The sequence below is a fragment of the Phyllostomus hastatus genome, unplaced genomic scaffold (genome assembly GCF_019186645.2).
Source record: "Phyllostomus hastatus isolate PE091 unplaced genomic scaffold, TTU_PhHast_1.1 phas_scaffold_28, whole genome shotgun sequence".
Classification (NCBI taxonomy): domain Eukaryota; kingdom Metazoa; phylum Chordata; class Mammalia; order Chiroptera; family Phyllostomidae; genus Phyllostomus; species Phyllostomus hastatus.
Window position 1 is genome coordinate 21,800,870 of NW_025334022.1, and position 23,133 is coordinate 21,824,002.

Consider the following 23,133-nt stretch of genomic DNA (forward strand, 5'->3'; position numbering starts at 1 on the left):
AACACTCATTTAATTCGTAGAACATTTGGTTTGTATTATAGACAATTGCATAAAACAGGATAGAAAGACAACATACACAAAAGCTCTTCAAAGCATTTTATGAACATTAACTAATCACTTAAAAATACCTGTGAAATGCACATTTCAGAGATGTAACAAACAAAGGGCAATGCTGGGACTTGACCAAGGCCACAAAAAGAGACATTCTTGGCCAAATCTTACAACACAGAATTCCCTGGCTCCCAATGCAGAAAGAGTATTTTTATAACTTTTAGAACTCTTACAAATCATCTTACTCAGTACCCTCATAGTATAGATGGGGGGAAATAAAACCAAAGCCCAGAGAAGTATTTACTTGCTGATATCACACTGCTAGCTAGTAGTAGAACCGGAACTAGAAACCAAGTGTACATCTCCAAGTCCATGACTGCCACTCCAGAATTCCTACTATTCCTCCTTCTTGATGAGACCATTCCATAAGATGTGTGTTTCTCTATGAAGTCAACCACATTCTATAAATGTCGCAGCATAGTCTAAAGAAACAGGAACTACAGAGAGCTATTTACTCCTACAAATATATGTACACTCAAAGATGGAAGTGGAAGAGGAATGCCAAAAATACAAAAGTGTGAAGAAAGACTATTTCCAAATGCTTAATTCCAGAAGGACTTTAGGAATGATCAGGGAGAAAAAGATAAGTAAAAAATTAAACCAGTCATAGTATGAGAAAAAAAAGTGAAATATATATAACTGGTACTCTAATTTTTTCTCAGTGTAAATTTTTCTAAATGACTTAATAGAAAAATTTCACTTGCTGAAGGGCTGCTACAATTTATCTCCAGTGCCATCTCCTCGCTAAGGGAATTGACTAATATGCCATGTATCTGATCTCTCTTTCCATATTTTCCTAATAGTCTTTAAGAACTGACCTACTTTTTTCTTGCAAGTTTTGGTCAATCCTAAGGTGTGTATAACCAAAGACTAATAGCACTAAGGGCACAGTTTATGTGAGCAGGTACTATGTCCCTTCAGTCCTGATGATATCTCTTCACACTAATCTGGGATATCCATGTTATTTGCATTGCTCAGACAAGACTGTAGATCATGCTAAATTGTATGCTCTGTTTATATTCTACCAATCAGTAAAAGTATTTGGACACAACCAAGTAGGACTGTTAAACACTTAAAAGAACATAAAAATTAACTTCTGGACAACAGAGCAAAATTCTTAATACATTCAGGGCTTCTTATTATAGGAAATAGAAGTGTTCACATGAATGGCTATATATACTTGTATGTGTGTTTATCTCTTTTATTTGTTTCAGGAAATTGAATATTAAATATATTCAGATTTTTATTAGGTATTCAGATATGTAGTCTTGCTAAAACTAAAATGGAAAATCCAAGATATTTATATTTCTCAAAGAAAACTACATTGGAAAGTCATCATTCCATTTTTTCCTGGTTTTTTTTGTATTGTTGTTCAGGTATAGTTGTCTGCATCTTCCCCTCACCACTCCCTCCACCCCAGCTATTTTTTATAACCACCTTCTCATATGTCAATGTCTTTAACAGAACTGTGTGAATCCTTATAGCTCCTCAAAGAATTTACATAAACTATTGTAACTATGACTATGACATGGATTAATGACTTGTGTTCTTCACAACACAAACAAGTAAAAGCACAACTGTTGTGCAGGCACATATTCATGGACATGCATGTGTATATGTATGAAAAATTCTTCATGCCATTGTGGTGTAAGTAATGTACTCTCCTGTCTTTAAGATTTCCAAAGAGAAGAAGGGTACTAAGTTGTCTAGCATGTGTGTGTGTGTGTGTGTGTGTGTGTGTGTGTGTGTGTGTGTTTTCAGGGGGTATAGAACAACAGTAAGAAGAGCAGGTAAGCTGATAAGACAGGAAACAATAGGTAATGGGACCAAAGGAGAAAAAGGTAATGACTGGAAGAAGAATGGAAAGCCAGAATGATAGTGGTTTCTGCTATTTATGTAGCACCTTTTATAATTTGAGGTCAAGTGGATGAGGTTATGGGACTAAGAAGTTTGGATGGGAGGACAAAAATACAGAAGGACTGACCAGATAAGAAGGAAGATTCAGTTACTGAGGACTCAATGATCTACAGATTCTGATGGCCCTTACTCTCTCACTACAACTGAAAAGAAGATTAGCAATGAATGGGAAATTCAGAAGTTTCTGCTCTTCTTCGTTTTGTTTTCTGTAGCATCCGTATTCCTTATGGCTTCTTTGGGGGGGGGACTACCCTTGAGTGTTTCATTCGTATACGATTCCCCAATCCATATACCCAAGTAAGTCTTTGTGCATCTTTGGCATGCATAAACAAAATTATTCTTAAGTATTCCCATTCATTAAATAACGCTTTAATTTCCAAACTAAAGTGTTTGCTTGTGTTAGGAGTTGTAGTGGAAACCAATGATTTTTAAATGTAAACTATTTACAAACCTGAATTTGCACAAACATTTGTAAATTGAAAAAGGCAACTTAGTTTATCATGGTCAAACAGGGATAATGCATCCAGTGCTTGAATAAGAGGCTATACTGTTACCATACCCTGTGCTCCAGTCATGCTACTTCACTTACTTGAAATGCCCTCCTCAAATTCTTGCTCCTCCTTCCAGAAGGAATCACTGAGTCCACTATTCCTGGCACATTGGAAAGCACACAATAAATACTTGAGTGAATTGAAAAAAAGTTTATAAGCAGAGGAGTGATGAAATAAGAATTGTGTTGAAGATAGGGTATATTATGGAAGGTTTTTTTAAATGTTGTTATTGATTCTGCTGTTACTAAAAGCAGGGTTCTGGTAAAAGAAATATTCATCTCTTGATTTGATAATTTAAGGCTATAAATCTTTACAATGAAGAAACTATACACATTAACTTGTTAAAAATAAGTATGTATTGACAAAAATCACCCAAAAACACATGCTTTCTTAATGAAATAAATGCATCACTATAGTGATGATGAATTGCTCTAATGGAAAATCTCCTCTTTCAGCAACTTCCTCAGTATCTGCTTAAAACAAAATATGCAAACCATTGTTAGATTTTCTGAAGTGTTTGTACATTAGACCTGCAAACTTATCAAAATAAAAAGCCATATAAGATGTACAGTATTACTGAAAGAAAAGTTAAGAATGTAGCTCTATAACTAAAAAATACATTGACATAAAGCTTTTCAAATAGCATATTGATTTTGTTTTAATTTTGGTGATATCAGATAGAGAAGCAAAACTACAGAAGTTGCATGAAGACAATGTAGTAAGCATAGGACAACTGTAATTTTTGTAAATTCTGATCTATTTTGATATGAGTAAGTAATTTCTAATACTCTTTATCTATAATGGTTAAAAGACTTTTCAATAATAAGCACATCACATACCCAATCTCAAAAGGCATGCCAGTTAAAGAAAGTAATCTTTGCTATATTCTACATTCTTTCAGAAATACCTATACTTGTATAAAAATCTGAGTTACCAAAAGACCTTTAGAATATTATATGACATTTTCATCAATATCCTAAGTAAAATAAAGTAATGCTATTAGTTTCTAAAATTATTTTATGCCTTCTCAGCCAGAAAGGAATTATAATATTCAAATCTGTACCATAAATGTTATAGCTAAAAGGAGATCTAGAAGATTACCTAGTCTTCCCATCTCTTTCTCCCTCTTTATATTTGTAAATATTGGCTTCAAATTCTTATAGAGCAGTCACAATAATGTTTTGCTAACTAGAAGCAAACACTTGCATGGAAAACTAATCCTAATAATTCATTTAGATTATACAACACTATTTAAAGTTTCCATTGAAAGGGACCCTTTATATTCAGTTGTTTTAATTTTGTTTTTACCACTTGCCAAGCCTATCCATGAAAACTTTAAATTTCCTGTAGAAATTACTGTTGACTAAAAGTAAAAGGTTTCCACTATATAATGAATGAAAAAAATCTTAAACTCCAAAGTTGAGTCAACTTCAAACTTGAACCTTGTGATACAATGCCATAACAGAGGGCTCAATAGTTTTCATAAAGGTGTTTGCCTACTATGGAGAGACCCAAGAGACTTGGCAACCAGTTCAATACTTCTGTTTTCTGACTATTTTGAGATCCTTCTCATTTTCTCATTTAGAATTCTTCTCTTGGGTGCTTTTAAGTTATAATGTTTTTTTTTCCTTAAAAAGAGGGAGGTATAGAAACAGTTATACTGAAACATGTCAAATATATGGTGGTAAGTCCAAATTATAGAAGCTAGTCAAAAAGAGTATAATTTCAAATTGCTATGCCTGAAAAATATATTTAGCAATTCAATGATAATCTATGTTCTAAGACATCACTAACCCATGTTATATAAAGTATTCCTATGTTAAAAAATAATCACAACATTATTTCTCAGTTATGCCTAACTTCTTTACTTGAATGCAATGGCTGTCCAATGGGGGCGGGAATAATTTCTTTTCCTTTATTTCATGTTCTATTACTGACTAAAGTAAGTGTGACTTTGATACAAGGGAATAAAAATCCAGTCCATCTTCTAGATTGACCCTAGGTTTAAGCTAGATGCAATTTAAATTTGGGTTTCCTGACTGTCTTTTTAAGTCTACTTCAATCAGTAAGTTCAGAACCAACCACTTTATGTCTTCAAAATCAAATATGTTTTAAATAGTCAGTTATTTCTCTTGGAATTCTGAAGCTACATAACACTTAAGTAAAATACACCTTCCCTTTATCTAGCATGTATTTATTCACTCATTCTTTATTCAGCTTCATCTGAATAAGAGACATTGTTGAGCATTTTTGTGTGTCTTCCACTACAGTATCCAACCATTTTGTTTAAATTCCTGTGATAATATTTGTTCAGTAAATGAAAACATCTATGTTTTCAAATTGCCAGAATTACCAATTTTTGAGATTCAGATTTGTAAAGCACAGAACATAAATTGTGTTCCAAAGAAAGTGAAGAGACAGCAGAATCAAGCTTAAACTGATACTCTTAACAAGCAACAAGCATTAGCAAATTGATTGATTAGGACCCTGTTTTTGTATTTGTCAACTAAAACACATTTGTTTAACCTGAGACCTCCAGTATATTAGGCTTTACTGACAATGTAAGATAGTAGACTCCTTGAACTTGACAAACACTAAAATCAATCAACTCACTATTCCTAGCCCAAAACATGTAGAGAAGACATGTGCACTGAATTAGTTCAATCATCAGTAAGTACTGAAAAATTATGACATTGCTAGATGTTATAAGTACACAATGTTCCCTGGCCACAAATCCCTTACAATCTAATCCGGCAGACTAAATATTCACATATAAAACATGAGTAAGCATACATATATTACTACAGTAAGCCATACCTATCCAGAATCCTGGATAGCATAGTTTTCTAGCCATTTTTAAAATTAATTTAAATTTAAATCTGGAATAGTTAACTCAAAATATCACAACTCATTTATTTTTCACCTTTCAGTAGAAGTCTTTCTTCCATTTACCTTCTTCAAGACTAAAACAGACACAAGCCTTTTAAAAATATTCCATTGTCACCATAATGCACAATAGCAATTGTGCTATACCCCAGATGTAGATATAGCAATGTACAAGTAATATCTGTCATTCCTCAACCTGGCCTGACGCCTGTCCCCATATGTTTTGACATGGAATATTGATGCTACTGAGGGAAAAGTGGCTCTTTTCTTTACACTCCAATACATATGCCAAAAGAAACATCCTACATCTTGAAGGCAGATGCTCTCAAACTAAAGTATGCATGAGAATCACGTGGGGCCCTGGCTGGTATGGCTCAGTGGGGTGAGTGCCGGTCTGTGAACCAAAAGGTCACCAGTTCAATTCCAGGTCAGGGCACATGCCTGGGTTGTGGGCCCCGTGACAGGCAACCGATTGAGGTTTCTATCCCCGTCTTTCTCCCTCCCTTTCCCTCTCTCTAAAACACAAATATAATCTTTAAAAAACTAATCATGTAGTGTGAATATTTAAGTGTAGAATCTGTAGAAGTCTGGGGGTGGGGCCCAGTAGTCTCACTCTGAAACAAGTATTCCAAATGATTTTCATACCTATTCTATTAAACTTAGAGGAACATTGCTTTAAAATCAAGGTCGTTAACCCCACTCAAGATAACCCCAGCTACAGCAAGATTGCTTTCTCTCTCAGTCCCTTGCTTTCCTCATCATATCAGCATCAGTTTCTCACCACTAGTTGTCAATCTGCACTGTCCACAGCCATGATCTTGCCTTTCCACATTCCAGATCCTTTGATCTGAAAGCAAGATCTCCATCTGGCTGATAGGCACAGAAGCAGACAGGTGCAAAACACAAAATTGTGAAGTACAGCAATTAGGAGACAAAGATATTATCAATTATATTGATATACAATATAAATTGAAAAATTAAAAACTTCTTTCAAACTTTTTTAATGAGGAAGGATGCAGAAGAGGAGAGAGCTAGGCACCTGTGGTCTGGCTACAGCTCTGCCACTAACTAGCTTTGTGACTTCCAGTGTTGTCTTCCCTCATCCCTAAAATAGGGAAGCTTCCACTTTCCTTGCCAGACTCCCAGCAATGTTATGAAAACCAACTGAACTTATATTTGTGCAAGCGCATTGGTAAATACAAAGCATAATACAATTACACATGGTGCTTTTTAACAGAATAATTTCTCATTTTTGTCTTAATAAACACAGTGCCTTAGACATTATTGTAAGTTGTCTTGATGACTGAATGTCTTCTAGTATCTCAGGGTCTTTTTTATGAAAATAAATTCTCATGAACAAAAAAGTAAAGGAAAGTGCAGACCCTTGGACATACCCTGAAGTTGATTTTTTGAATATGTCCTTGAAATCGGCTTGTTTTAAAGACAATTGCCTCCGTCTCCTGAAAGTGGAGTGCAAAAAAATCTGGTTAATTGTGGCTATATTATATTTTGTTTACATTTTTCAAAACATACTCTGCAAATATTTTAGTTGTAAATTAATAAATCATGTTTATAAATCCTCAACAGTTAAGACCACACAGAACCTTTTAAAATATCTAACACTGTAAAAAACTTAACTAGAAAGCCATAACATTCTATTTGTTTTTAGAAGCTCTCTTAATGTTTTAGAAAGTCTGGAATAAAGATTGACATTAAATACTACATTTATTGGCAAATGATATAAAAGACTACACTACCCAAATTTGGACACAAGGAAATACTTTTCCATTAAAAATATACTCAGCCTTGGAATGCTTTGTCATTTTGTAGCTTTGTAAGCCTAAAGTTCAATTCTTCACCAATACATTGTTTTTCCATTAAAAACCTAAACACAACACACATTACAAGCTTTCAGAGAACAGATGGATAATGTTCTCCTATGTTCATTCACTATCAATTTTCTTATTTTCTTACTGGTTGTAATTAATAAAAACATATAAATAGATCTACTGTCTCCAAACAGAAGATTTTGTTTTTGTGAAGTTCTGTTATATGCCTATCCCCTTTGGGCTAATACAAAAGGCAACAGTGAATATACTCTGGTACTGCCTCAGGAATGCAGTTTTAAAAATAGAGACTGCTACAGAAGCATTGCAGTAACATGCATTCAACTCTCTTTAAAAAATAAAGTCAGCTAGCAGGTGTTTGAGAAGCTCTAACACAAAATTGAATTTATTTACATTTATTTCATTTATGTTGTTTTTAGCTTATAAAAGGTAAACATTACTAGGCATTACTCTTATCTAACTTTGTCTTAAAAATAAACAGTGTTGGCTTTTTTTCTGGGTCATCTCCAAAAGCACTATTGCATTATTAAATGCACAACTAAATCAAAGTCATAGCCTAATAGTATCTTTAGAAAGACCTTGGAAGAGAACTTATACAATACTCTCAATCTAATGACTTCTTATGCAAAAGGTAGGTAGCAAGTATTTTATTTATTTTTTAAATAGTAAATTCAAAAGAGCACCTCCCTAATGATAACACTATTTCAAAGTCTACTAATGTTATACACATTAAAATTATTATTTTAATCATAAAAATTACAATGGGTTAAATTCATATTTGTCATGTTTTAACACTAAGCCCCACCATGCAAATAACAATTACATATTTTTGCTTAAAATACATTAAAGTATCTTTAAATACAGCTTATTTTATATTCCTATTAATATTATTCCTTTCTTTTGTGTATTTAAGAAGAATCTGGTGTGCCACCTTCTGGTAACTGAGTGAAATTATGTATCTACACAAGTCACTATCCTTTATTTTAACTTTTAAAATACACACACACACATATATATATGTATTTGTAAACCTGTGTTACATTTAAGCTATATAAAGAAAGTTATACCACAGTCTGAAATAAAGTAAAATTTTCTTCATGATTTTCTAAATTCAAGCTTTATATATGCTCCCTATGATTTTTGCATGGTTACCAATATGTCTCCTGAATTCTACAATACATATAAAATTGATTTTTGTACACCGCTTCACAGCCACACATGAAAACAACAGGCTATTTTAATGAATAAGTAACAGCAGTGAATAAAGAAAGAGAAAGGTATCTTACCAATAAGCCCATTTTTCTCTTAAGGTTTGAACTCTCATCATTTGTCATGTTCTTGTGGATCCCTCTCTCATCAAATTCTCTGGAGTTTTAAAGTTAAGAGCTGTGATGCAGCTAGGCTCTGCTACATAGTAGCGCACCCCAGTGCATCTGCCTGGTATAGCACTTCAGTTGTAGTAGCAAAAGCAGAAACGCTTTATACATTCAAAAATCTATGCACTGCTCACCTTCCCTTCATAGGAAATTGTAGTCAGTGTGGTTGAACTATTTATATTCCATATCTTAATTTCTGATCATATATTAAGATCAGAACCATATGAATTTTGAGCTTAGCTCCACAACATTGAATGGGAACAAAGTATTCATCTTTGGAGTAGAGGTACGGTGAGGAGATACTAATACCGGGAGATCTGGCTTACAAAAATACATGTTTACCTGAATGTAGCCTTAAATTTTTATTATATTTAACTCTCCATCCTCTAGAGCTCCTAGTAGCTAGTCATTAAGTCCTATCTTTTATTCTTTATTGATTTTCTAGGAATCTACCCTCTAATATTTCTTGATTGTTTTAAACAAATCAGCTACTTCAAAAAATACCTATAACTGGTCTCTCATATTAAATATATCAATCACACTGCTTTTCGATGGCTCTCTTAAAGTACAACTATACTGATGCAAAGTAAATATTCAATACATACTTGTTAAGCATTTGCTACATATTAGGTGGTTACTCTCTGAGGTAATATGGATGTGAAGGAGAATGAAACACAACCCCTTGCTCTCAGGAAGCTCCAGTTGAATAAGAAAACAGACATGTACTCAGATATGCACAACACAAAATATGGTATAGAAGTTTTAGTGGAGATTTGAGGGAGTGAAACATGCTAGGAAATTGGGAAAGTCCTCAATATGACTGGAAGGAGGTTAGGGTACATAGCATTGAGGTGGTGAATTTTAAGGTATTCAGAAGAAGACCTTATATGCCAGTAAAGAGGCTTGGATCTTATCCTATGAGTTGCGAGAAGCCATTTGTTGACTAAATGGATCATGCAAGGAATTAATCAAGCAACTATGCCCAGAACTAAGAACTCACCACGAGCTGGCCAATCTAGTCTTCCAATCAATTCACTGTCCAGTATCCCCTAACAGCAACTTCCCATTCTATATCTCAAAGCTTGTTTTGTTCTTTCTCATCTTTGCTCTAGAGGTCCTCCTGAATGAAATTTCTTCACTTTTCTAAACTTGACACATTCCTCCAGAGCCAGCTCAAATTCCATTCTTTTCTGGGATGTATTCCATTGTAATTTGAGTCTACAGTTTTTAAGTGTTCCTTCATTAAACCATGCATTCTTCCTAATGTTTAGTATACAATATTCAAGAAACCTTTTTTGGCTCTTTGCCTATAAAGTGAAAAAGGATGGTGAGGAGAAGATACTAAGGCAAAAGTCAGAATCTGAGGGCAAGTGACCTAACAGCACACCTCCCCAGACTTCACAGTAGACACTAATGTCAGTAACTGCCTTCACCACTCTCAAGTCTGAAAAAGAAAGGATATGAATTGTGGAAAGAACTGGATCTGTATTTGGCACCAACTCTGCATTGCTATGCAACATTGCTCTGGTTCCAAAGTGTTAAAGAAATGATGGGAAAGGGATACCAACAAAATAGCAGAATGATGGAGCTATGATCTTTGTGGGGGAGAAGCTATAAGGATGGTAGACTGTGGTTGTGTTTTAGTACTTTCAGTAAACCAAGAAAATTCACCTGAAGGTCCATGCAATAAACACAAAGAATTCATGAAGACCACAGAAAGAGATGGGAGAGTCGGGATAGGGGATTAGAACCAGAAGGTTTAGAACCTCATAAGGAATTTTGTGGGTTCAGAACAAGCCACCCCAAGATATACCTCAGTGGTGTGTACATTATTTTGAGCTAGGGGCAACCAACACCCAGTGGGCTGGAGAGAAACTTCTGTTCTCTCCTTGACTGTCTAAATAAACTTAAATTAGGAGCCTGGCTCACGATAAGAGTTATCACCTGAAAAGATTTTTACCTATCACATGGCAGGGCAAACTATGAATTACTGAACATGTGCTCTCCCTATATAATTACCTTCCAAAGCCCTAAAGCAGAGGTGTCAAACTCATTTTCACTGGGGGCCACATCAGCCTCATGGTTGCCCTTAAAGAGCCAAATGTAATTTTAGGACTGTATAAATGTAACTACTCCTTAACTGTTAAGGAGATGAAATTACACATTTGGCCCTTTGAAGGCAACTGTGAGGCTGATGTGGCCCCCAGTGAAAATGAGTTTGACACGCCTGCTAAGGTACATAACCTCAACCCTGGCTCAAAATGTCTTAAATATCTCACATTCCCTTTCTGTCTCTGACCCTCTCCTGCATGTGGGGTCTCTGACTCTCATGTGTGTGGGGTTCCCATATATATGTATGTATTAAATTTGGTTATTTTCTCTTGCTAATCTGTCTTTTTGATTATTAGACCAGCCTAAAGAACCTTGAGGGTATAGAAAAGTTTGTTCCTCCCCCACAGTATTAATAAGGGAGAAAATCCAAGTGTAAGAAGAGGATACATTTTAAAAGGGGGGGAATGGTGTTAGCTGGGAGAGTAATCTAGAACAAGAAGATTTACCATAGAAACATATCCTGGGGTGTAAATATTTAGTGTTCTCTCCCTGTGAACCACACCCCATTATGCTCAGTGTCAAATACCCAGATGAGCTTTCCTTGACATTTGCATTTAGCATTCAGCTTTGTCTCATCCTTTTTATGCACGCATAATGTCTTAGATTCATGCAATGATGCAAAAACCATAGCACTTTCTTTTATGTAGACAATTAAAAAAACTTTTCATCTATTCAACCACTCAATATTAAAGAGAGTTAAGAGGATTCTGCCAATAATTTTAAAAAGCAGTTGATATCAGAAAACATTCTCTCAATGACTTAAAAATATCCCAGATAAAAGCTGTCTACACCTTCCTTTTTGTTTATTGAGTGCAAAAACTAACCACTTTCCTTTCCACTAACTTTTAAGGAAAATATTCAAATACAGATAAAAATAAAGAATGTAATTTTGGATATGTGCCACATTTTTCTCAAGAAACCTTCAAAAAGGGGTAATACTTATGGGATATAAAAATGATTTAATTTGCTCAGTCTTCAGAAGAATGTTTCTAAGCCATGTGTCAATGGTACAATAGATTTCAGGACAAAGTGAAAATAAACCAGATATTTCATCATTTAGATTTGTGTAAAACAAAATAATCGCCAGAGTAGTTACCTGAGGCCTGGCAGAAAAAGCAATAATGATTCTGTATTACAATTTGAACTAGAATAGGTATTTTATCCAACTCGTTCATCTAGAAGTTGTATGAGGAAACAAGATGGGAATAACTACCTCCTGGTAATTTATAGTAAGTCTCATATTATTGGCAATTTTGATGACAGGGTCTATATTAATCTAGTACAAATAATTCATTTACATTTCATGTAAAATACCATGATCATGTTATCTCATCCACAGCAGAAGTCTTCTCCTTTCTTCTGGTGTATGTAAGAGGGGCCAGAGCACGATGAGTTAAGTAGTTTACAGAGTTCTCTATCATGCAGAAATATCCTTGGATGATAGATTTTCAGAAACATTGATCTAAAGAAGGTTTGGTCAGAGGTATTTATACTGGAAGCAATTGCTTATATTCCTACATCGCAGATGTTCATATTTCAGGTAAATTACCAGATTCCACTAGTATTGCCATTCAATCTAATGGAAAAGATGGGATCAAAGGGAAGGAAATGAATTGAAGTGCCTTTTCCTGTTACAAATAACTCTGCCTGTATTGTCATTGGATTAGGAAAAAAATGGCAAAGGAAGTAGAAAGCCACAGTTATATAACCTCTCACTCCTATTTGAACAAATCATAACCTTCTTACATTTCTCTAAAACGTAACAAAACTCAGGTCATACCATTATAAGGTAACACAAATGATTGAGGGTAATTCATGAGTAATTCAAACTACCTAATAGATATAAATTTTTCAAGGTTGAGTATGAGACATATCAACTCATTCTACTAACCTAAGATACACATGACAGACCATTGGGAAGAAGAAAATTTTATCATGTAAATTTCAAAATATAGAAATAACCTAAATAACATTCCACTGACAGAAGGGCAGACATATGGAGTTAATGAGGAAGTTAGACTATTTATCTTTATTACTTTCCAATCTGGTTTTCTGATACAGATATTCCACAAGGTCTTTTACTTGTTTTAAATATCAGGTGATAGCCTCAGCCAACAGAATTCCAAGTAAAAAAGTTTATTATATATTTTTTCATTTTAAAGAGTCTTGTTTTCATTTTCACCTAACCCTGCCATAGGCAATGCAGATGTTAATATTCTCATTTTACTAGTGAAAAGACAGAGTTATTAAATGATTTGGCTCAGGTGACATAGGTGCTGACAGAACTGGAAAACAAGGATCCAAGTACCCTGACACCTAATTCAGTGTTCATTAGTCACCTTTATATGGTAATAATATTTATCTTAGGCTGAAAACACAAATATGACTCCTAAATACCACCAAAAAAAAAAAAGAATGGTCTTTTCACACTGATTCTGAGGAAGTAAATGGCCAGAAGAATGGAGGAGTAACTTACGAAAGTTATAGAATACTGTATAATTAAAGTTGCAGAATGACCAACTTACACCTAAGCTAGAAGTACATTCCTGGTGCCAATTTACAGAGCTTTCTTGTATCCCTCAATTAGCAATTTCTTGGCATAGACCTTAAAGGTTCCATAATCTCTCATGCCTCAGTGGTTTCACATATGATATCCTCTCCACTTGGAATTTCTTGCCCTCCTTGAATACCAAGCAAATTCCTAGTAATACTTCAGTGTCCAACCATATCTTTTTTTCATGAAACTTTCTCTCACATCCCTTAGCAGACTCTGGTACTAGGTTTTTGAAACTCCCATGGCACTTTAAATATTATAGCTCCCATTATTCTGGATTATAACTGTTTCTATAAACTAGGCTATAAACTTAAGAGAGCTACAGTTGGGTCTCCCTTATGTTTCTATTATACCTAACTAATGCCTGTCACATAGTAACCCTAAATATAGGAGGCAATTTTGGTGAACTCAAGTCAGCAGAGGTAGGTTCTCTCCTCCAGGACTAAAACAGTTTTCAGATGATAATTAAACAAGAACTCATTAAAGGGCTTTATCCTCCCTAAACTAAGATGTAAATGGTAAGAAATAAATAAAAGATTATGATTACAAGCAGTATATCTAAATGATTCCTTTTGATATTTGTGTGGTGGACCTGGTGTGTACCTTGCTGGGTACCCAGAATACTTCATATACAACTGAGGGCTGAAATAACTGCTAAGCTAAACTGAGCAAAGGAAACACTTAGCTACAATAATGAAGGGAAATGTCAATCATCATTTGTCTAAGCTGCTGATAGTAGAATTAATAGGTAGAAACTGAGGAAATACATTTCAATAGTCTGTCACCACCAAGACCAGTTAATACTGAAATATGAAATGGCATTTCGTAAAACCAGTCGTTTCTGTGGACTGCTAAAAGAAAACAATAAAAGCATATTTTGGACTGTGAAATACTATTAAGTTATTGTAACTAGTGATGATAAAGGACTAACCACAAAATCCAATTTTAACAATAATTGCTCTACTAGATTGAACAAAAAATATAAAATAGTGAATTTAACCAAGCAAGCCATTGTACATCACCAATACCTAGTAACTCAAATGGTATGCTAAGCAGTCTAGAGGAAAATACACAAATCAACACAGGAGGGCCCAATGCTGAGAAGCCCCTGTAACTTACAAAGTTGAGAAAAATATACATATTTGATTAAAGTTCTATGAATCTTCTGTTCCATTGAGAAATATAATTTAAACTTAAGATGTCTCAAATCCCTATCTCACCCCGTTTCCTGGCCTTCCCCTTTATATAAACTGGCAGAGTAGAAATATCAAGGATACTAACATAATGAACAATAGAAAGAATAAAAGGCTATGGGGTTGCCCACAGGGAAGAGCCTATTTACAAGGTTTCACATATGCTTAGAGCAGGGGTGTCAAACTCATTTTCACCAGGGGCCACATCAGCCTTGCAGTTGCCTTCAAAGGACAGAATATAATTTTAGGACTGTATAAATGTAACTACTCCTTAAGTGGGGACAAGGAGCTGGCACTGCCGCCTTGTAGAAACAAGGTGCCGGGCTAGATAAAACAAGGAGGAGGGCCGGATTTGGCCCGCAAGCCTTGTGTTTGCCACCTGTGGATTAGGGGCTGAAGGCTTCTGCAGCTGGTATGTTCTAGGGTACAGTTAAATTACTTTTATTTTTATTTAAACAAAAGTAATGTGGCTTATAAAAGGGAGCTGTGTTTTGCTAATACTGGACTTGAATTTTGCTATCGGGACACAGAAACATAATGTATTAGTCCCTTGGGCTAGTTGGAAACACAAGCATCACTAAAAAAAACAAAAACAAAAAACAAGAACTCTGGTGTTCTGGATCCTAAAAGAAAGATTGCCTCGGAAGCCACAGAGAACAGTCAGATAGGCAGGCAAGCAGACACTAACAGTTAAAAGAAGAACAACCAACCAGTACAGTGAAAAATAAAAACAGTAGCAAAAAAAACAGGATTCTGTATGTATTAACCAAGCCAAGAGTGAATTTAATACCCCATCATTTCTGATCCAAAATTTCAAATTAATTATGCCTTCCTTACTGCCTTCATCTTCTCAATCTTCTATTCAAAAACCTTCTGTGAACCCTGGCTGGTATGGCTCAGTGGGTTAGGCATCATCTCACAAAACAAAAGGTCACTGGTTCAATTCCAGTAAGGACACATACCTGGGTTGTGGACCAGGTCTCTGGTTGGTGGGAATGCAAGAGGCAACCGATCGATGTTTCTCTAATACATCAATGTTTCTCTCCCTCCCTTTCTCTCTCTCTTCCCCTCTCTCTAAAAATAAATAAATAAATAAATAAATAAATAAATAAATAAATAAAATCTTCAAAAAACTTCTGTGACTCCTTATTTCAGTGGATGTATTTGTAGACTCCCCTTTCCAGATCCCCTCAACCCCAGCCCACTTTATTTATTCAACCTATTTCACATTATAGGCCATCCTACATTTGCACACAATCAGAAAACACAGAACCCTTTGCCCAGAATTGCCATGGGAACTATAATTTTTAACAATGCAGTTTATTATTTCTGTGGTTTCAAGAGAGGACTATACAGAAACAATTTGGGGAGAGGGAAGTAGAATAGAAAGAGAAATCAACAAAGGCTTTCCCTTTCCCAAAATATCTGCTCCTACAATGCCAACTCGCTCTCAACAATGAACTTTCTCCCTCTCTCTCCCTCCCCTCTCCATCCCGCTTCTCATTGTTTGCTTTGTACTATTGCCAGAAATTTCAGCAATTAAAGGTTCATTTGAGCTAAAAAGAAGCTTGTTAATGTTGTAAGTACAGCTGCCAGGGGGAGGTGACTATCAGTTTATTCTCACATTGGCAAATAGCAAAGATCTGTTGCCCTCAGAGAATGGGGAAAGCAGGTGATGAGAACCTAGATTTTGGAATCCCTATAACCTTGGATGGGGTGCTATTTGAAGGAAATTGATGGGGGGCTGGGGGATAAAGAAACTACATCTAGAAATAAAGAAAAGGAAACTGATGTAGAAAACAGTGCAGAAGGGATCATAGAACAACAAAGCTCAACTTCTTCCACTCAGTGTCTTCTAGCCAGAATCCACCATACCTTTTCTAACCTCCTGCTCCCTAGAGTTCAAGCTAGTATAGTCTGTGGATACATCAGCTATTTAATAGTTTAAGTACAATACTTGGGGCACAGCATGAAACTTCACCATCTTGTAGATGGTGTGTTATATCTTAACAAATGATTCGTAAATCAACCTTTAGAACACTTGTCATTTAGTTTGGGAACTAGCTATACTTTTCAACATACACCTCCTCCTCACACCCACCACCACCACTCCGCCTCCCAGCTGCCCCCCACCAAGCACACCCTGGTTAATATGATCTCTTCTCTGTTTTGGAGATGCTAGATGCTTTTCTTTTGTCACCATCCACATTCAATTCATAAAACATTCCCCTTGCCTAGATTATAGCCACTTTTCTCCTCACACAAGTTGTGTCTGTCTTCAAATTCCAAATCAAGCTCTACCTTTTTGAAACTAATTTGACTTCTCTAAAACTCACTAAGTCCCCTCTTTTCTAAACTCTTACAGAACTTACCACATATTGTTTTTATTTAGACTTATGTGTGCTCACCTCAGCTTCCAACATGAACACTAAGCTTTCTATAGGAAGAGGCCATTCATTCATCCACCCAAACAAATAGTAAGCATGTAGTTTGCAACAAGCATTGTGTTTAGGCTGGTAGTTGAAACCTGAGTAAGTCCAGTTCCCCACCCCTCAAAGTGGTAACAGCCCAGGGAATACCAAGTACCATCACAATACCATGTGAGATGCACTATAGTGGAAGTATTCTCAAGGTGATATTCATGCACATGAAGAGCCTTAACTGGGCTAAGACAAGGAATCAGGGACAGTTTCGCAGAGGTGATACCTTAGTTAAGTGTTTAAGAATAAGCAGGAATGTGTCAGGCAGTCAAGTGACACAAAGGGGATGGAGGAGAGAAGGAGAGGCAAAACTAGTTAAGGCACAATTGCAATTGTAACAACATAAAGTCTTAAATGAAAGCAACAGAAGTGGGAGACAGTCAAAAAGGTTTTTTGGAGATAGAATAGATAGGACTTACTGACTGGAGATGATGATAATGGTGAATGTTTGTTGATCATGTACCATGAAATAAACAGTGTTATAAATGCTTTACCCATTTAATCATTTAACATCTTTAACCTTTTTTTGAAAGGAAAAAGTAATCTTTTATTTTAAGCATGCAATTTGAAATAAAGACAGTCAGTTTCTGCTCCCAAACCCATTCCCTGGCAAATAAGGCACAATCAGAAAAACAAACACCCTACCGCCCTCTGCTTGGCCAGGCTGATCCTAGGCCACACTCAGAATTTCCTTCCCCTTTTTAAAAACTATGGTCCTTGGGAGAAAAATGCAGGTGGCTGAAGATATTCTTCTGGATCATGACAGTTCAAGGCCTCTCCTGTAGAACAGAGGCATAGCATTTTGCTGCCCAGGCCTCCTCCCTTTGTTTCCTTTGCTGAACTCTAGGCAGGCCCTGGAGCACAAGGGAGGACCCCAGGAACCTCTCCAAGCCACGTGGTCTCTTCTTGGCCTGGGAGCTTGAGCTTCCTATGTCCAACCAGCCAGGAAAGTGGGCTTCAGAGTACACGTCATTTTGATGTGCCTTGTTATTTTAAGACTATCCCCCACAATCCTCCCTCAGTGGAAATAGATAGGAGGGAATGTCCCTCCCTCCAATCCCCTGCCCAACTATAGCATGATATTTTTGTTGTTGTTGGAGTTTTTTTGTTTGTTTGTTTGTTTAAGGCCCTTTATTTATGCTTAGTTCAAAGGTAAAGTATAAGACTGAGTAAAGATTGGAAGTTAAATTTCTGATGAATCCTACACATGAGAATTTTCATAGACAGAGAACACTGTTGGTAGTGACAGTTTTCATTGTAAGCTTTAGAGGACAGCTAAAATGAACTACGGCATTACATTTGTGTACTGTTATTTCCTCTTCTTGATTCTGTTTATTCATTTATGCTTATTGTTGTTCAAGTAAAACTGTCTCCATTTTCTCCCCACCATTCCCCCCTGCCCCTCCCACCCTCGATCTTACCCCTTTTTGGCTTTATCCATAGGTCCTTTATACCTAATGACCCTTCCCCTTTTTCTCCCATTATCACCACCCCCTACCCCATTTAACATATTTAATTTTTACTATGACTTTATGATATAGGTACTATTAATATCTCCATTTTACAAAAGAGAAATCTAAGGCATGGAAAAATCAAGTGGCATGACTAACAGTAGACAATGGGTAAATATCGGAACTGGAATTTGACTCCATTCAGTGTTGCTCAACACTCCACTATTTAAGTCCTCTATTGCACTATCTTTAAATGTGAGGTTGTTAGGGAGAGGGGAGGCACAGGATGACTGCCGAGTTACTGAAAGGGCAAAAGGTAGAGACAGAAAGTCCATAGCATAAAGAACTTGAATACATTGTCTGTTGCATTTATTAATTACTGCAGTTCCCAATGTGAAAAAGCAAATTTCTTAGTTCATTTTCTCCCTCTAGATTCTAGCATTTTCTTCAATGGTACCAGTTATCCGAAAGGTACCTATTCTTGACCTCAGTCTATCTGGTCTGTTTTAGCACCTGACACATTCAGTTTCTTCCTAGAATTATTTATAGATGTGGTTTATCACTCTTTTTTTTTACTCTTATTACACTTTTTTTATTTTAGTTGTTGTTCAAGTACAGTCTTCTGCCTTTTACCCCCATCCCAGCCCACCCCCCAGCCCTCCCCACCTCCCTCCTGTTTCTCCCCTCCTTGTTTTTGTCTATGTGTCCTTTATTTTTGTTCCTGAAAACCCTTCCCCTTTTCCCCTGAAATTCCCTCCCTTCTCCCCTCTGGTCACTGTCAGCCTGTCCTCTATTTCAGTGTCTTTGGTTATATTTTGCTTGTTTCTTTGTTTTGTTGTTTAGGTTCCTGTTAAAGGTGAGATCATATGGTATTTGTTTTTCACCCCCTGGCTTATTTCACTTAGCATAATACTTTCCAGTTGCATCCATGCTGTCACAAAGGGTAGGAGCTCCTTCTTTCTTCCTGCTGCATAGAATTCCATTGTGTAAATGTACCAGAGTTTTTTGATCCATTCATTTACTGATGGGCACCTAGGTTGCTTCCAGCACTTGGCTATTGTAAATTGTGCTGCTATGAACACTGGGGTGCATAGGTTCTTTTGGGTTGGTGTTTCAAGATTCTTAGGATATAATCCTAGCAGTGGAATTGCTGAGTTAAAAGGCAGATCCACTTTTAGTTTTCTGAGAAAATTCCATACTGTTTTCCATAGTGGTTGTACCAGTCTGCAACCCCACCAACAGTGTACTAGGGTTCTCTTTTCCCCACAACGTGTCCAACACTTGTTGTTTGTTGCTTTGTTTATGATGGCCATTCTGACTGCTGTGAAGTGGTATCTCATTGCGGTTTCAAATTTCATCTCTCTGATAGTTAGTGATACTGAGCATCTTTTCATGTGTCTCTGAATCCTCTGTAGGTACTCCTTGGAGAAGTGTCTGTTTAAGTACTTCACCCATTTTTTAACTGGATTGTTTATCTTAGAGTGGAGTTGTGTGAGTTCTTTATATATTTTGGAGATTAGGCTTATCTCTTTTATTTTGTTGAAAGTATCTAAGGCAAAAAAAAACACATCTTAAAAATTAATTGACTTGAGCATAGTATATACAATAACGTTTCTTAAGGGCTCCTATTCTTCCATCATCTGTGATTGCCTTCATGTTTCATATCTCAGTACTACCTTTACTATTTATTTTTCTTTATTTTTGTATTGTTGTTCAAGTACAGTGATCTCCATTTCCCCTCCAAAACTCCCCCCTGCCACACCCATCCCCACCTCCCACCCTCAATCCTACCCCCTTTGGCTTTGTCTGTGTGTTGTATTTTTCTTTAAATCAACCCTCTGAAATTTACTTTTATCTAAAAGGCAAAACTTACATTTATTACTACAAATGGAAAACTGCTATAACTTAACTTAATGAGAAGGCAATTAGAAAAATAGATACTGAGGGGCACTAAACTTTTGCCACCACAAATGTGGCTTTTGGGATCTTGATTTTAAGCTGGTTATTAAGAAACAAAAGATTCAGAAAGAACCTTTGGCCACTCTCTTTTCCTGCCTAAAGGAATTCAGAAGGAAAGGCCTGTTTCAGAACCTTAGCAGAGAAGATTTTATATGCTAAAAAATTTTATATGCTAAGGAATACCCTAGCATAAGCATTTTCACCTTAGCCTAATTAAGTATGGATTCATACAAGGGCATGTTCAAAAGGGTCCCCCATGTCCCATTGTTTCTGGGTAGCCTAGCAGGAATTTGTTTGCCACTTGTTCCCTCTTTGTCTTTTACCTACGAATTGCCTACTCCCCCCTTGGAATCCCAGACACCTGCCCCCTTCTCCTTTTTCCAGCATGGCATATAAAACTCAACTGCCTAATACCTCTTTGGGGGTCTCCCATCTTATAGCACCGCTAAATATACATTTATAAAATAAACTTTAAACATTTTCTCCTGTTAATATGTCTCTGTTAATTTGATTAGCCCAGTTAGAACTTAGAAGGTGGAAGGAAAGTCATTTTCTTACACGCGTACAATACATATCTCCTGAAATAATAAATGTTTGTACACAGCTTAACACCCTGTTACCCATACAGTGCCACACTCACCACACAATGGAGTAGGGTTTTTTGCATTTTTGGATTGTTTCAAGTGAAATTAATGCAACATAAAATCAACAAAATTTTTAATTGAACAATTCAGTGGTATATATTGCTCTCCTGATGTTAGGCAAGCACTTTGTCTATCTTGTCCCGTAATATTGTCCTCACACCCAAAGAAAAACTCACATCTATTAAATAGTTTCTCCTTATTCTCCTTTCCTTACAGCCACTGACAGCCACCAATATTCATTTTGTCACTATGGATTTATTTATTTTTATATTTCACATAAATGGAATCATATACTATATGATCCTTTATGCCAGGCTTCTTTCACTGAGCATGTATAGTGTTATCAGTATTTCATTCCTGTTTGTGGCTAAATATAATATTGTATGTTTATACCAAGATTTATTTATCTATATTCATCCATCAATGGACATTTGAGATATTTCCACCTTTAGGTTCTTGTGAACAGTACTACTGTGAAGGTGTGTGTACATGTATTTGTTTGACTACCTATTTTCAATTATTTTGGGCATATATGTATCAGGGGAATTTCTTGGTTGTGTGGTTACTCTAAGTTTAACTTTTTAAGGAACCTCTGAAGAAGGTTTTGTACAGAACTATTTGAATATTTCAAAATAACACATGGGATTGGAAAGTTTCACACCAGCATAAATCTCTAAACATAAGATATATAAGAAAAAGATTAATTCTCATAATGCTTAAGAAAATACAAATTTCAAATAATTTTCATCATATTTGTGTGATAGTTTTCTTTGTAGTTGGCCCTTTTACATCAGTAGCAGATGGTTCAGGCAATTACAAAATTAGGTCTTCATTTCTGAAGATATATGACTGATTTCATCAAAATCATACCTTAGTATTAGCATTTCCATCACACTCTGGTACCTTTACATTTTAAACATTCCATTTTATCTACTGATCTGTGCTAATTAAACAACAAAACAGAAAAAATAGAGCACAAGCCTGATTCAAATTCACAGTTACATATACTATAAGTGGTTTGTATATTTAAAAACTACCATTCAGGATGTAAGATGTTGCTCTATACCTTAAAAGATTGCAGCCATGAATTTTCAAGCATATCTAAGCAAGGCACCAGTAATTCAATTGATCTGAATGAAGTTACCTGTCTTAGTCTTGACTTCAACAATAACGTCTATGAAATAACAACTGTGATACACTAGGGTTTTTTGTTTTGGGGTGTTTTTTTTTTGCTAATAATCATTAAGACTTGAAATCACACCACTAGCTGATGTGGCTCAGTGGATTGAGTGCTGGCCTGTGAACCAAAGGATCACCAGTTCGGTTTCCAGTCAGGACACATGCCTGGGTTGTGGGCCAGGTCCCCAGTAGGGGGCACACAAGAGGCAACCATACATTAATGTTTCTCTCCCTCTCTTTCTCCCTCCCTTCCCCTCTGTTTCATAAATAAATAAATAAACCATTTTTAAAAAGACTTGAAATAACAAAATAATCCAAACATAAAGTATAAACTTGTGTACTGCCAGCAGTCTGCATACCACCAGTAGCATGCACACAATACTTCAGAAAACACTGATTTAATAGGAACTATTTCTTTTTTAAATATATTTTGATTATGCTATTACAGTTGTCCCATAACCCCACTTCATTCCCCTTCACCCTGCACACCCTCTCCCACCCACATTCTCCCCTTTAGTTCATGTCCATGTGTCATAAGTTCTCTAGCTTCTACATTTCCAATACTACTCTTGCCCTCCTCCTATTTTCTACCTACCATCTATGCTACTTATTCTCTGTACATTTTCCCCCTCTCTCCTCCTACTCCCCTGTTGCTAACCTCCATTGTCATCTCCATTTCTGTGATTCTGTTCCTGTTCTACTTGTTTGCTTAGTTTGTTTTTGGTTTTGTTTCAGGTGTGATTGTTAATAATTGTGAGTTTCCTGTCATTTTACTATTCTTGTTTTTTATCTTCTTTTTCTTAGATAAGTCCCTTTAGCATTTCATATAATAAGGGCTGGGTAATGATGAACTCCTTTAACTTGACCTTATCT

At 36.0% G+C, this 23,133-nt stretch overlaps 1 protein-coding gene across 5 annotated transcripts in view; it reads right to left on the minus strand.

Moving 5' to 3' along the window:
• Window positions 1–23,133, minus strand: part of KLHL13 (kelch like family member 13) — a 383,509-nt gene that overhangs the window by 103,417 nt on the left and 256,959 nt on the right. For 3 of the 5 annotated variants that reach the window (XM_045817707.1, XM_045817705.1, XM_045817706.1), the window contains one exon: window positions 6,860–6,925. The exons of the other annotated variants lie outside the window; for them this stretch is intronic. In XM_045817707.1, coding sequence (XP_045673663.1) covers window positions 6,860–6,925 — 66 coding nt within the window. The remainder of the gene's footprint in view (window positions 1–6,859; window positions 6,926–23,133) is intronic. 5 annotated transcript variants of the gene reach the window in all.